At 45.1% G+C, this 15,031-nt stretch overlaps 1 protein-coding gene across 4 annotated transcripts in view; it reads right to left on the bottom strand.

Annotated features, from left to right (window-relative positions):
* Window positions 1-15,031, bottom strand: part of herc1 (HECT and RLD domain containing E3 ubiquitin protein ligase family member 1) — a 251,209-nt gene that overhangs the window by 196,707 nt on the left and 39,471 nt on the right. For all 4 annotated transcript variants that reach the window (XM_085972042.1, XM_085972044.1, XM_085972043.1 and 1 more), the window contains exons 4-6: window positions 14,579-14,773; window positions 9,896-10,207; window positions 9,542-9,638 (exon numbers count right to left, since the gene is read on the bottom strand). In XM_085972042.1, coding sequence (XP_085828168.1) covers window positions 9,542-9,638; window positions 9,896-10,207; window positions 14,579-14,773 — 604 coding nt within the window. The remainder of the gene's footprint in view (window positions 1-9,541; window positions 9,639-9,895; window positions 10,208-14,578; window positions 14,774-15,031) is intronic.

The following is a 15,031-nucleotide window of genomic DNA, read 5'->3' as shown; positions in this document are numbered from 1 at the left end:
CATCAGCAAATTTTAACAATGAAATATATATGCTACAGACCCCCTATCCCATATAACTCAAATATTAGGAACAGCATGGGCCCCAGACAGCTAACCCATGAACACTATTGACTGTTTGCCCAGACAGAACCAGACAACTGTTGGTTAATAAAAAGGTCAGTACAGATGCTTGCTTTCATGGAAGCTGGATCAATAGTTTGCTGATGTACTGGATCAATAGTTTGCTGATGTACCAAGAGTCCTGTTGCTAAGATTCACCACCAATTTGTTCCGTTTTCCCCCCAAAAGGAATGGAGCACATTTTCAGATTGCTCTCTGCCTCCAAATTCTGTATCCTTCAACTCCAGGGCAGCCCATTAGAGGGGGGTATGTGACTCAAGGGTATACATTCTGGTAAGAAACATTCTCTGTTCAGGCTATTACTAGCTTCTATAAAATGGAGGAGTACTTTGAACAAAAAGTTTCCTTCCCTTTCTCGGTGTAAAAGCAAGTTTTCATGGATTGGCTGCATGCTGCAAATTTGACATTCTGGCCATATTTAATGTCTTCTTTTAAAAGAAAGCCAAATGTATAGATACAAGTATAACAACAGAAAACGCTGGAAAAACTCAGCAGGCCAGGGCAGCATCCGTGGAGAGAGAAACAGAGTTAACGTTTCAGGTCTGACGAAGGGTCTTCGACCTGAAACGTTAACTCTGTTTCTCTCTCCACGGATGCTGCCCTGGCCTGCTGAGTTTTTCCAGCGTTTTCTGTTGTTATTTCGGATTTCCAGCATCCGCAGTATTTTGCAATCATATAGATAGAAGTCTTGGGTCCACACACTTCCTGTTTCAGGATTTTTGATAATGCTTTTGTCAACATTTGCAATTGTATAAGAGACTGTCTATGTAAACATTTCTTGCAAGCACTTACCTTTCCCCATTCTCAACTCCCAGGACCACTGCTCACTGGCCTTCACAGTCTCTCATCCCATTCTGGCCCACTCCTTCCACCTTGACCCTTCAAGGTCCTCTGGTGTGTCCTTCCCCCCCACAGCCCACCACCCCTCCACTCCCACTCAATTAAAACATTACACTTTTCCTGGTCTAGGGCCTGAAACCTGTGGAACAGGCCAACTTGGCTGAAGATATAGTTGCCTGATCTATGGCCCACTTCTCCAGCCCAAAGCCCAACTCTCCCGAGGCTCCTGCCGCCTTCCAGCCACGTGGGTCACAGGATCACAGAAACCCCACAGTGCAGATAGAGGCCATTTCGGCCCATCGAGCCTGCACCGACACATATCCCACCCAATCCCCGTAACCCCTACACCAACACCAACACCTATCCCACCCTATCCCCGTAACCCCACGTATTTAATCCCCCTAACACTAAGGGTCAATTTATCATAGCCAATCAACCTAACCCGCACATCTTTGGACTGTGGGAGGAAACCGGAGCACCCGGAGAAAACCCACGCAAACACGGGGAGAATGCGCAAACTCCACACAGACAGTCACCCGAGGCCGGATTCGAACCCGGGTCCCTGGCGCTGTGAGGCAACAGTGCTAACCACAATGCCACCGTGCTGCCATCACGGCTCTGCCCAACCCATCAACTCTCGATGAGCAATGTCATGGGAGATCCAGTGCTACAAAAGATGAGAGGACAAGGACTGAGAATATTCTAGTGATGTTGATACAGGAGGTTAGAAAATGACAGAGGGTTGTTTTGGGTACAATTCCCAATTATTTTAAATTTTAAAAAGAATTTCACTGCAGGCAAAATTCAACACAGGGGAGACACACTGGGCTAGTCAAACAATGCCCTACTGGCAAAACAATGTGAAGCACACTTAAACACTCTTCTACGGTACTACATAAAGTTAGAAATCTAGACCCTTTTCCACAATATTAATTGCTACATTTTCTTTGTAATAAACTACCAAAGAGTTAGATGACCACAGAACACTGGAGAAAATGCCAACTGTGCTATGGACTGTAGTCTGTGTGACCAAAGGAAATGTATCGTAGGAGGCCTGATGAGGGCTGTTTAAAAAAAAACTACAAAAAAAGTTTTAAAAAATTTAGACAGGGAAAATATAATCCATCATGATCTTACTGACATACAGATGCAAAATCTGTCTAAAATACAGTAGAATTGGCCCAAATCAATTTGTTGAAAATATATTGTTGCACTTGGCTGCATGTTAGAACATAAGAAATAGGAGCAAGAGTCAGCCATTCGGCCCCTCGATCCTACTCCGTCATTCAATAAGATCAACTCCACTTATCCGCCAGTTCCCTGTAACCCTCGACTCCCCTGTAGTTCAAAAATCTGTCTCGAAATGGTCTATAGTCTGCCCCAGGGATCTGTAGACCCTCCAGTCCATGGGCGTTCAAAGGCAGGCTACTGTGCCATCAATCTTCAGGTCCCTCAATGCTTGGGCACCCAATGTGCAAAGTGACCAGAAAGTAAAGTAAGAGGCCGAGAATATAAAAGAGTGATTCTAGGTCTGCGCCTATCGCATGGGAAAGTGCTAGGAAATTCTGGCGCAGTGCAAGTAGGGGCATGGCTCTGCCCTGTGCCTGGGGAGTACTAATTGCCAAGGTGCAGTGTAGAAGAAAATCTACCACGATGTCTACATATGGATCCTCCCCTTGAGTAGGAGGATGGAAACTTCCTTATTTGTACATGGAGACGGAATGAACGAGGAAGACGGCAGATGACGAGCATCTAGAACAATATCATCCACTCGTGTAAACAACCACACAATCACAGAATCTTACAGCACAGCAAGAGGCCATGCGGCCAGTCGTGCAACTCTTTTGAAAGAGTTGTCCAATTTAGTCCCAAACCCATCTTTTTCCCCATAACCTTGCAAATTAGTCCTCTTCAAGTACATGTCCAATTACCTTTTGAAAGTTCCTATGAAACCGCTTCCACCAGCATTTCAAGTACAGGTACTGTGTTCCAGATCATCATAACCCTCAATATGAAAAAATACTCTCATTTCCCCTCTTAGTTCTTTTGCCAATTATTTTAAACCTATGACCTCTGGTTACTGACCTACTTGCTCGATCAAAACATCTCAATGTTGAATACCTATATTAGGTCTCCCCTTAACCTTCTCTGTTCTAAGGCCCAGCTTCTCCAATCTCTCTCCATAACTGAACTCCCTCATCCCTGGTATCATCCTGGTGAACCTCCTCTGCACCCTCTCCAAGGCCTTGACACCCATCCTAAAGTGTGGGGCCCAGAATTGTACACAATATTCCAGCTGAGGCCTAATCAGTGATTTATAAAGGTTCAGCATGATTTCCTCATTTTTGTAGTCAATGCCCCTGTTTACAAAGCCAAGTATCCCATACGCTTTCTTAATCGTCTCATCAACTTGCCCTGCCACTTTCAAAGATTTGTGAATATGCACCCCTAGGTCCCTCTGCTCTTGCACCCCTGTCAAAATAGTACCATTTAGATTATACTTCCTCTTCATGTTGTTCCTCCTAAAGTGCATCACTTCACACTTATCCCATTTCTGCCCATGTTTAAGCCAGGTCTCTGTTATTACCACTATATCATAACCCCATGTGGCAACTTGTGCCTGCAGCTCATCAACCTCATTTGTGACACTTCTCGCAACACACATGCATTCCAACAACACGGTGGCCTGCTTTGCTTTTTCCCTCCATCTAATTCCTGCACTTTCGACACTATTCTTTATTCTGTTGCTGTTTGTCCCGCCTAGTTTTCTATGCACCTCGTCTCTCCTCTCTGCTGCTACATCCTGGTTCCCCTCCCCCTGCCTTGTTTACTTGCCGAGTGTCAGATTCAGTCCTCCAGTGGCTTGTTTGGGGAAGGCTACAGGGAGCACCAGTCAAAGTGAGCTTCTAGAGCCTTGCTTAAAAAAACCCAGGTGTGGAAAAAGTCCAGACGCTACCTTCCTCTGTTTGGTATATGTATGGTTCCCAAGGTGCACAGACATGGAATTGCTTTGAGGTTTGGAAAAGCCCTCTATCCCCGACAAGTGTTGCTCAAAAACCACTTCCCTTTAGAGTGGCAAAGAACTTCAGCCACTGCTCAACAGGCACATTTTAAAATTCAATCAGGTGAACCCATAGAACAAATAAACCTTGGCCTGAAGACTGCATCCCCGCTTGAAATGCATCAGCTGCAGATTGTTGTAGTAATTTTGCAGTCTGCACATGCAAGTGAGGAGTCATCAACAGAGCCGGTGAGACTACATTACAACAATAACTTGCATTTATATAGTGCCTTTAACAGAGGAACATCCCAAGGCACTTCACAGAAGCATAATCAGATTAACATCGACAGAGAGTCAAAGGAGGAGCGATCACGATGAGAGACTAAAAGCTTGGTCAAAGAGATGGATTTTAAGTCCATTCTTAAAGGGGGAGAGGGAGGCAGAGAGCTGAAGAGGTTAAGGGAAGGAATTCCAGAGCTTAGGGCCTAGGCGGCTGAAGGCACGGCCACCAATGGTGAGGTGAAGGAGTGGGGATGCACAAAAGGCCAGAGTTGGAGGAACGCAGAGTTCCTGGAGGGTTGTAGGGCTGAAGAATGTTAGAGCTAGGGAGGGGTGAGGCCATTAGTGTGGATCAACTTGCCCTAGTGGGCTCAGTCGCCATCCATTTGGAGGGAAGCACTGGCCAGGCGTGTTCTCTCAGGGTCCAAAAAGTTGGCCTTAATTTCAGGAGCAAGGTGTTGTTGCCTTGAGCAGATTTGGAATAATCTGTCTGCACATATAAAATAAATAACAGATTAATCCATGATAGGTGAAGGGAACACGGTTGTAAAATTTATCAACTATATAGGCAGGACTTTAAAAAAGACATTCCTTCAAGCATCATTTTAGTGCAGGTCATATACAGGAGGTAGAAGAGACGAGCATAGGAAAGCTAGAGGAAAGTAAGATCTACTTGATCAAAGTAAAGTTTCTGCTTAAGGTATATATGTGAGATAGACGACAACTTGCATTAACACAATGTGGACACTGTATTCATGAGCTTTGAGCAGAGTCCTTATTTGTTTACATTCAGAGTACAGGAAACCTTGTGCTATCCGGCACCGAGCTGTTGCCGTCCCATCAAAACTGCCGGACAAACCAGCGCTAATGTTGAAACATATGGAGATTTTCAGCTCCGTATCTGGCAACAAACCCTGTTGCTTAGCAACAGCTTCTAAACAGTCAGCCGTACCTTGCAAGCGTCTCTGTAGCTTAGCAACAGCTTCAGCGAGACCTTGCAGAGCCTGACTGGTGGAAAAAAAAGCAACGAAAAGAAAAAAAACCTAACGAAACGGCTCCTGATTTTTGCCGGTGGCTCGAGCATTCCGGACAGTTAACCTCCGGATAAACCAAAGTTTCCTGTAACTGCTCACGCCGTCTGGATCAGATTGGGTCCTGCAATACCCGATTGCCTCAGCTGAGGCAGCTCACTAATGCTGCTGCTTCAGCTTCTTTCAAATCCTCCGCCAGATGTTACACAAGAATCCTTTCGCATCTCATGACTGGGCGAGATAAAACCTTCCAACAAAGACATTTTTGAGGAAGGAGATTTATTATCTGATGAATTTTAGTTTCAGTCAACACACAGTCAGAGTTGGAATTAGTGATACATCAGCAATAGTGTGTGTTTTGGTAGAAGTAGCCTCAGAAATGGAGTTTGTCAAAAATGTTAAGCACATTTGTCAGTCAAACTTGTAAAACAAGCAGAGAAATGCACGGGTCAAATTCTGCTGTAGGCACTGACATCAAAACTGTGGGGCTGACATGGCAGGGGGAAAATCCTTCTCAACAACTCAACATGCTTTGTGACAGCTACTTAACTACAGAACCGAAACTAGTTAAATGTATAGAATCCTACAGGAAATGACTATTCAGCTAGGCTTGAAGAATTATTTTTTAAGACAACTGGGTAATTTTGCCAATGGCAATAGTAAAATCGGCTGAAATACAAGGTACATATGAAGCAGGATAGGCAGCTCACATAATCCATGTAGCCACTGTCATAGAGTCAGAGAGTTTTACAGCACAGAAAGAGGCCCTTCGGCCCATCGTGTCTGCGCCGCCCATCCATCCCTGTCCAGTCTAATCCCATTTTCCAGCATTTGGTCCATAGCCCTGTATGCAATGGCATTTCAAGTGCTCATCCAAATGCTTCTTGAATGTTGTGAGGGTTCCTGCCTCTACCACCCTTTCAGGCATTGAATTCCACATTCCAACCACCCTCTGGGTGAAGAAGTTCCTCCTCAAATCCCCTCTAAATCTCCTGCCCCTTACCCTGAATCTATGCCCCCTTGTTATTGACCCCCCCACTAAGGGGAAAAGTTCCTCTTTATCTCCCCTATCTATGCCCCTCATCATTTTGTACACCTCAATCAGGTCCCCCCTCAGCCTTCTCTGCTCCAAGGAAAACAACCCCAGCCTGTCCAGCCTCTCTTCATAGCTGAGGCGCTCCATCCCAGGTAACATCCTGGTGAATCTTCTCTGCACCCTCTCCAAAGCAATCACATCCTTCCGATAGTGAGGCGACCAGAACTGCACACAGTACTCCAGCTGTGGCCTCACCAGCGTTTTGTACAGCTCCATCATAACCTCCCTGCTCTTATATTCTATGCCTCGGCTAATGAAGGCAAGTATCCCATATGCCTTTTTAACCACCTTATCTACCTGCTCCGCTGCCTTCAGGGATCTATGTACATGTACACCAAGGTCCCTCTGACCCTCTGTACTTCCTAGGGTCCTACCACTCATTGTGTATTCCCTTGCCTTATTTGTCCGTCCAAAATGCATCACCTCGCACTTTTCAGGGTTAAATTCCATTTGCCACTTTTCCGCCCATCTGACCAACCCGTTTATATCGTCCTGTAGCCTGAGGCTTTCCTCCTCGCAATTTACCACCCCACCAATTTTCGTGTCATCTGCGAACTTACTGATCATACCTTTTACATTCTCATCCAAATCATTTATGTAGATCACAAACAACAAGGGACCCAGCACCGATCCCTGAGGTACCCCACTGGACACAGGCTTCCAGTCACAAAAGCAACCTTCGACCATCACCCTCTGCCTCCTGCCACTCAGCCAGTTTAGGATCCAACGCGCCAAGGCACCCTGGATCCCATGGGCTCTTACCTTCTTGACCAGTCTCCTATGCGGGACTTTGTCAAAAGCTTTACTGAAGTCCATGTAAACCACATCCACAGCATTTCCCTCATCCACCCCCTCGAAAAATTCAATCAGATTTGTCAGACATGATTTACCCTTGACAAAGCCATGCTGACTATCCCCGATTAATCCTTGCCTCTCCAAGTGGAGATTAATTTTGTCCCTCAGAATTTTTTCCAATAATTTCCCCACCACAGATGTTAGACTCACTGGCCTGTAATTCCCTGGTTTATCCCTGCTACCCTTCTTGAATAATGGTACTACATTAGCTGTTCTCCAGTCCTCTGGTACATCCCCTGTGGCCAGAGAGGTTCTGAAAATTTGTGTCAGAGCCCCTGCAATCTCCTCCTTTGCCTCCCACAGCAGCCTGGGATACATCTCGTCCGGGCCTGGGGATTTATCCACTTTTTGGCCTGCTAAAACCGTTAGCACCTCCTCCCTCTCGATGCTAATATGTTCAAGTATGTCACAGTCCCCTTGCCCGATTTCTATGTCTGCATCGTCTTTCTCCATAGTGAACACAGATGCAAAAAATTCATTTAAAACCCCGCCTACATCCTCTGGCTCTACACACAGATTGCCACTTTGGTCCCTAATGGGCCCTACCCTTTTCCCTGGTTATCCTCTTGCCCTTAATATACTTTTAAAACATCTTAGGATTTTCCTTTATTTTGTTCGCCAGTGTTATTTCATGGCCCCTCCTCGCCCTCCTAATTTCTTTTTTAAGTATGCCCCTGCACTTTTTATACTCCTCTAGGGCTTCTTCCGTCTTTAGTCTTTTGTAACTGCCAAAAGCCCCCCTTTTATTTCTAATGCATTTTTGTATATCCCTTGTCATCCAAGGTTCCCTTTGCTTGTTGGTCCCACCCTTGACCTTTACAGGAACATGTTGGCGTTGTACTCTCTCTATTTCCCTTCTGAAAGTCTCCCACTGTTTTGATGTGGATTTTCCTATAAGCAGCTGCTCCCAGTCCACTTTGGCCAGATCCTGCCTTATCATATTAAAATCGGCCTTCCCCCAATTTAGAACCCTTATTTCCGGGCCGTCTTTGTCCTTTTCCATGACCACCTTAAATCTCACCGAATTATGGTCACTGTCGCCAAAATGCTCTCCTACTGACACTTCCACCACTTGCCCGGCTACATTCCCCAGAATTAGGTCCAGTACCGCCCCCTCTCTTGTAGGACTTTCTACATGTTGGCTCAAAAAGCTCTCCTGGATGCACTTTAAGAATTCTGCACCCTCTAAGCCTTTCACACTCTGACTGTCCCAATTTATATTGGGGAAGTTGAAATCCCCCACTATTATTACCCTATTATTTTCACACTTTTCTGAGATTTGCCTACATATCTGTTCCTCTATCTCCCCCTGACTGTTTGGGGGCCTATAGTACACTCCCAGCAAAGTGCTTGCCCCCTTTTTGTTTTTAAGTTCTACCCATATGGCCTCATTAGAGGAACCCGCTAATATATCATCCCTCCTTACAGCAGTAATTGACTCCTTAATTAATATTGCAACACCCCCTCCCCTTTTACACCCCCCCCTGTCTCGCCTGAAGATTCTATACCCCGGAATATTGAGCTGCCAGTCCTGACCCTCCCTCAACCATGTCTCCGAGGATGTTAAAGTCCCAATACTTCCCCTATTTGGATCATGGTCTATTCATCTATACAAGACAGACAGTATCTATGAACACAAACCAGTGGTGTGCTAACTGATGAAAATAAAAAAAAGTGCACTAGATTCTTCTCAACCATGGAGAGGAGGGCAAACCAGGTGACTGTAGACCAGCTAGTCTAATATCAGCTATGGGCAAGCTCTTAGAAAGTGAGCATTTACAGATGCATTGGATAATTAAGGGTAGCCAGCACAGATCGACGCTCATTATTCAGATTAAAATGCTTGAATTTAGTATTACTTGAAAAGATCTCACTACTTCCAGTTCAATTAGTAAAAATGAAGCACGGGCGCATCAGTATAATGTCAGGCCAAAATGAAATAGTAAAAAAAAGTGACTTAAATCATTACTGTCAGTGTTGTTATTGCACATGTGCTTGTAACAAATTCCTCTATTATTTTAAACAGGGACACTAACCCATTTATTTTTAGAAGATTAACCCTTCCATTGAAACAATGGAGGGAGAATTAGGTACAAGCAATTTAAAACATTCAAACTACATCACCAACAGCATATTCTACCCTTAGAGTGCTGTTTATTTACAGGTCAGTTGGTTAATTCATATGCATGTTCATGCAAAAGCAAAACTGATTTTCTTTATTCAGCTGGAGACTGCTTTGTCGCACAGTTTTTAAACAGGTTTGTCCAATCTTTGTATACAATCCAGCCACGGTCAAGCAAATTCAAAAATCAATCTTACCTAATCTCCCAAAGTCTCCTTCACCCCAGGTACACAATTCTCCATCTTCTGTGACGGCAGCACTGTGTCTGTAGCCAGCAGAGACACATACAACGGCCTTTAAAAAGGACATGTAGAAACTCGGCGTCAACTCAAGCAGTCACCAAGCACAAGTATTTCACTTTGATTTAAAATTACTATGATTTATTACAGCTCTGTCCAATTTCAGCCACTATAAAAAGGTCGGAGAAAAGGTTATGTTGAATCAGTTCTTTTCTTTGGAAATACGAAACAATATAAGGGCACGTGAGTTTTCCCCATTAAGAACCAAGCAAAATTAAAATTCTTAACGGAATCTAATCATTAAGCACTTACTTTCCCTTGCAAAGGTCCCTGAATAAGTTTGGGGTATTTCTGTGTCGAACTGTTTCCATGCCCAAGTTTTCCATAGTCACCATCACCCCAGCTGAAGACTTCTCCCTCTGTAGTGAATGCCAGAGTATGACCATCAGAACCTTTCGAGGAGGAGATTTTTTTGATAGCTCGATGTGGTTCAAAAGTCAGCTTTTTCAAGGTTGATTGGTTATTTGAATCACCGAGACCAAGCCTCCCATAACTGCCCTTGCCACAGGCTCTTACTGATCCATCAGATGAAATGACAAACGTGCAATACTGTCCAGCTTCAATCTAAGTGGGAAAGAAAAAAATACAATCCATGAAGGGGCAAAATCACAATCGACACGCTGGATTTAAAGGATACAACACTTGGAACCCATTGGATGTAATCATTTATCAAAAAGGCAGAGCTGACCAAACAGCAAAAAAATCATCAGGTCACAAGCATATCTATAGCGCAAAGTTAACCAATCATATTCATCAGGCACCAAATTACTCTTCGATAAATAGATACCCGATTCTATGGTAAACTGGTAATATATTTAGGCAAACGTAACAGAAAATACTGGTCTTTCTTGACCCCTAAAAAAGTTAATTGTTCAAATAATAAACTGTTTTGTTTCGATTTTGTATTTCCACTCTATGGAATGTCCTGAGGTCATGAAAAACACTATATAAATGCAAGTCTTTCTTTTTCACCCTATTCTTCCAAGGTCCTGAGCTTCATCCCCTTACGCCCCCACCTGAATGAATTGCGAGCTCGGCACGATGCTGAGCTCTTCTTCCGTCGCCTTCGTCTCCGTGCCCACTTCTTTGGCCAGGAGTCTTCCCCCTACACGGCTGATCCTTTCTCCAGCTTTCTAAATTCTCGTTCTACTTGGACCCCTCCCTCTGGCCTTCTACCCTCTCTAGATCTTTTCATCGCTAACTGCCGACGTGACATCGGCTGTCTCCATTTCTCTGCTCCCCTCACTCACTCCAACCTAACTCCCTCTGAACTTGCAGCACTCCATTCTCTCCGATCCAACCCGAACATTATCATTAAACCTGCTGATAAGGGTGGTGCTGTTGTTGTTTGGTGAACCGACCTCTACCGTGTGGAAGCTGAACGCCAACTCTCCGACACCTCCTCCTACCGCCGCCTGGACCATGACCCCACTAGCAAACATCAAGCCATTGTTTCCAAGTGTGTCACTGACCTCATCTCCTCTGGAGATCTTCCCTCCATGGCCGCCAACCTCAGTCGCCCAACCCCGCACAGCCCGCTTCTACCTCCTTCCCAAGATCCACAAACAGGACTGCCCTGGTAGACCCATCATTTCAGCCTGTTCTTGCCCCACAGAACTTATCTCTTCCTATCTCAACTCTATTTTTTCTCCTTGTCCAGTCTCTTCCCACCTACATTCGCGACTCTTCCGACGCCCTCCGTCACTAACAGTTTCCAGTTTCCTGGCCCCAACCGTCTCCTTTTCACCATGGACGTCCAATCCCTCTACACCTCCATCCCCCACCAGGACGGCCTTCGGGCGCTCTGTTTCTTCCTTGAACAGAGGCCCAACCAGTCCCCATCCACCACCACCCTCCTCCACCTGGCTGAACTTGTTCTCACATTGAACAACTTCTCCTTTGACTCCACTCACTTCCTCCAAATTAAAGGTGTTGCTATGGGAACCCGCATGGGCCCTAGCTATGCCTGCCTGTTCATGGGACATGTGGAACATTCTTTGTTCCAGTCCTACTCAGGTCCCCTCCCTGACCTCTTTTTCCGGTACATCGATGACTGTATTGGTGCCGTTTCCTGCTCTCGCCCTGAACTGGATAAGTTCATTCACTTTACTTCCAATTTCCACCCTGCCCTCACCTTCACATGGTCCATCTCCAACTCTTCCCTTCCCTTCCTTGACTTCTCCGTCTCCATTTCTGGCGATCGGCTTTCAACAAACATCCACTACAAGTCCACCGACTCCCACAGCTACCTGGACTACATTTCCTCCCACCCCGCTTCCTGTAATGACTCTATTCCTTTCTCCCAGTTTCTCCGTCGCGTCTGTTCTGACGATGCCACCTTCCATACTAGTGCTTCTGACATGTCTTCCTTTTTCCTCAACCGAGGATTCCCCTCTACTGTGGTTGACACGGCCCTTGACCGTGTCCGTTCTATTTCCCGCACTTCTGCTCTCACCCCTTCCCCTCCCTCCCTCCCAGAACCACGATAGGGATCCCCTTGTCCTCACCTTTCACCCCACCAGCCTCCACATTCAACGGATCATCTTACGCCATTTCCGCCATCTCCAACGTGATCCCACCACCAAACACATCTTCCCCTCACCTCCCCTTTCAGCATTCCGAAGGGACCGCTCCCTCCGCGACACCCTGGTCCACTCCTCAATCACCCCCAACAGCCCTGCTCCTTCACCTGGCACGTTCCCGTGCAAGCGCAGGAGATGCAACACATGCCCTTTTACCTCCTCCCTTCCCACTGTCCAGGGCCCCAAACACCCCTTCCAGGTGAAACAGCGATTTACTTGTACTTCTTGCAATTTAATATACTGTATTCGCTGCTCACGATGTGGTCTCCTCTACATTGGGGAGACCAAACGCAGATTGGGCGACCGCTTTGCGGAACACCTCCGTTCAGTCCGTACGGGTGACCCTGAGCTTCCGGTCGCCTGTCACTTTAATTCACCGCTTCACTCCCACGCTGATCTCTCTGTCCTCGGGCTCTTACACTGTTCCAATGAAGCTCAACGTAAGCTCGAGGAACAGCACCTCATCTTTCGATTGGGCACTTTACAGCCTTCTGGACTCAACATTGGCCCAGAACTTGGTGTCGGGGGCTGCCGGACTCCATTGAGTTCAACAATTTCAGATAATTATCCCTGCCCCCATTTTTCATGCAGTATGATTTTTGCCATTCCCATTTGCAACATTTTATCTTTCCTGCCTCTTACAAAAGTACAGGATGTTCTTTCTATTTCTTCCTCCCCTCCTAACCACCACCCCCCCACCCACCCTGTCTCTGCACCTGCTTAATATCTGTTACATCTCCAGCTTTTTCCAGTTCTGATGAAGGGTCCCAGACCTGAAACGTTAACTGTTTCTCTCTCCACGGATGCTGCCTGGCCTGCTGAGTATTTCCAGCATTTTCTGTTGTTATTTCAGATTTCCAGCATCCACAGTATTTTGCAATTATATTGTTGCTTTATCTATTGGCTTGATTTGGTAATGAGGGTTAACTAGATATTAACCACAAAACCAATTTTTTGCATTGAATCATTTCCTGTGAATGCTTTATTAGTCAGTGTGAAAACAGAATACCTCTCCTCTACTATTAAATGGATTTGCGGAGCTGCCATTTAAATCGGTGTTCTGCAAATCCACTTATATAGAAGCTTCCTTGCTGGGCAACATCCAACGCTGCCAAAATCATGAAGAAACACAAATTTGTCCTAGTATTCCATGTCAATATTTTAAGATCATAGTGGTTAGCACTGTTGCCTCACAGCGCCAGGGACCCGGGTTCAAATCCGGCCTCGGGTGACTGTGCAAATTCCACACAGACATTCTCCCTGTGTTTGCGTGGGTTTCCTCCGGGTGCTCCGGTTTCCTCCCACAGTCCAAAGATGTGCGGGTTAGGTTGATTGGCCATGATAAAAATTGGCCCTTAGTGTTGGGGGGGATTAAATACGTGGGGTTACGGGGATAGGGCTTGGGTGGGATGGCTGTCGGTGTAGGGACCGGGTGCTAGGGTTTGGATGATCAGCCATGATCTCGTTGAATGGCGGAGCAGGCTCGAAGGGCCGAATGGCCTACTCCTGCTCCTATCTTCTATGTTTCACCTCAATTTTTTTGTGCTTTTGTCTCTCATTTTCCATTGTCCCTCATCTGTCTACTTCAATCAACAATCCAACGTGAACTACATTACAATTCTCATCAGCCTCTTTCTACCTGTCTGAATATCTCTCACTCAATCGCTTCACCTGGAGTTGGCAATTTACTATTGTCCTTCCCATTCCCAACATTTCTCCCATATAGTTGCTACGACCAAAACCAGTTCTTAGCATCCTATGCATCCTCTCAACAACAGTACCAAGTATTTGGTCAGCAATACTAAAATGTTGCGATGAAGGACAAATATTCAAATTAGTAAATAGTTAAAAAACTCTTTCACTAATATAATGGAATTTCCCATGCAAATGACAAGTTGTCTGCAGTAAGGAACATTCTACATGTTACAAGCACCATATTCAATACACGCATCCATAACCTTCCATCAGAATCACCATAGTTTGTTTTATTAACGTGCACAGACATTGAGGAATACATTTTAGTATTTGAGAGAATACATCTTTCCCTGGAACATTATCACTGTGTGCAATAGCTACGTGGTCACAAAACATTTTGAATTAAGTAGTTAAAATCAAACCTACAAAAGCTTGTAAAACATTCCTACATATTTGTTCATACAAATGAGTACATTTTCCTCTAGACAATATTCTAACCACTGAAAGATCTGCAGGATGGTTAAAGTCCACTGAGCCACGTAGTAGAAACAGAAGCTATATCTAGTTAGGTGCTACAGTTCCATCGCAGTTTTACAAAGTCCACCTATCACTCTAAAATATTTGAAAGATGAGAAAGCAGAGAATAGAATCTACTTACAGTCTGAGCATCAGCAAAACTTGAAGCCAATTTTGGCTGCAGAATTTTTTCCTGTGTTCCCTCAACTAGCTGATGACTGCTGTTACTACCCCAAACATACACTTCACATGTTTCAGACACCATGGGAGCATCTCCACTCTGCAAACTGTCAGGGCTTGCACATGTCCTGGAGTAGTCAGAAGCCATTCGACAAACCTACAAATGAAAGTCAAGGAAAATCAGCAATTTCAAGCTTTACAGCTCCAAATTATCCAATAAAGAAACACATGGCTAACCTCACTAGAAAACACATACTTACTCTTTTAACAATGACATATTTTATTTCCAAACTAAACAACAGTGTCTACACTTCAAAAGTAATTCAATGGGTGTGTAGTGGCTCAGCATGTCCAGAGGACATGGGATGGTGCTGTATAAAATGCAAGTTCGTTCTTTTTACCTAAGCAATTACTA

Source organism: Somniosus microcephalus, chromosome 32 (genome assembly GCF_052327205.1).
Source record: "Somniosus microcephalus isolate GS21.2 chromosome 32, FLI_Smic_1.0, whole genome shotgun sequence".
In the NCBI taxonomy this organism is placed as follows: domain Eukaryota; kingdom Metazoa; phylum Chordata; class Chondrichthyes; order Squaliformes; family Somniosidae; genus Somniosus; species Somniosus microcephalus.
Note: the sequence above shows the minus strand (reverse complement) of the source record. Positions and strands in the feature narration are given on the sequence as shown.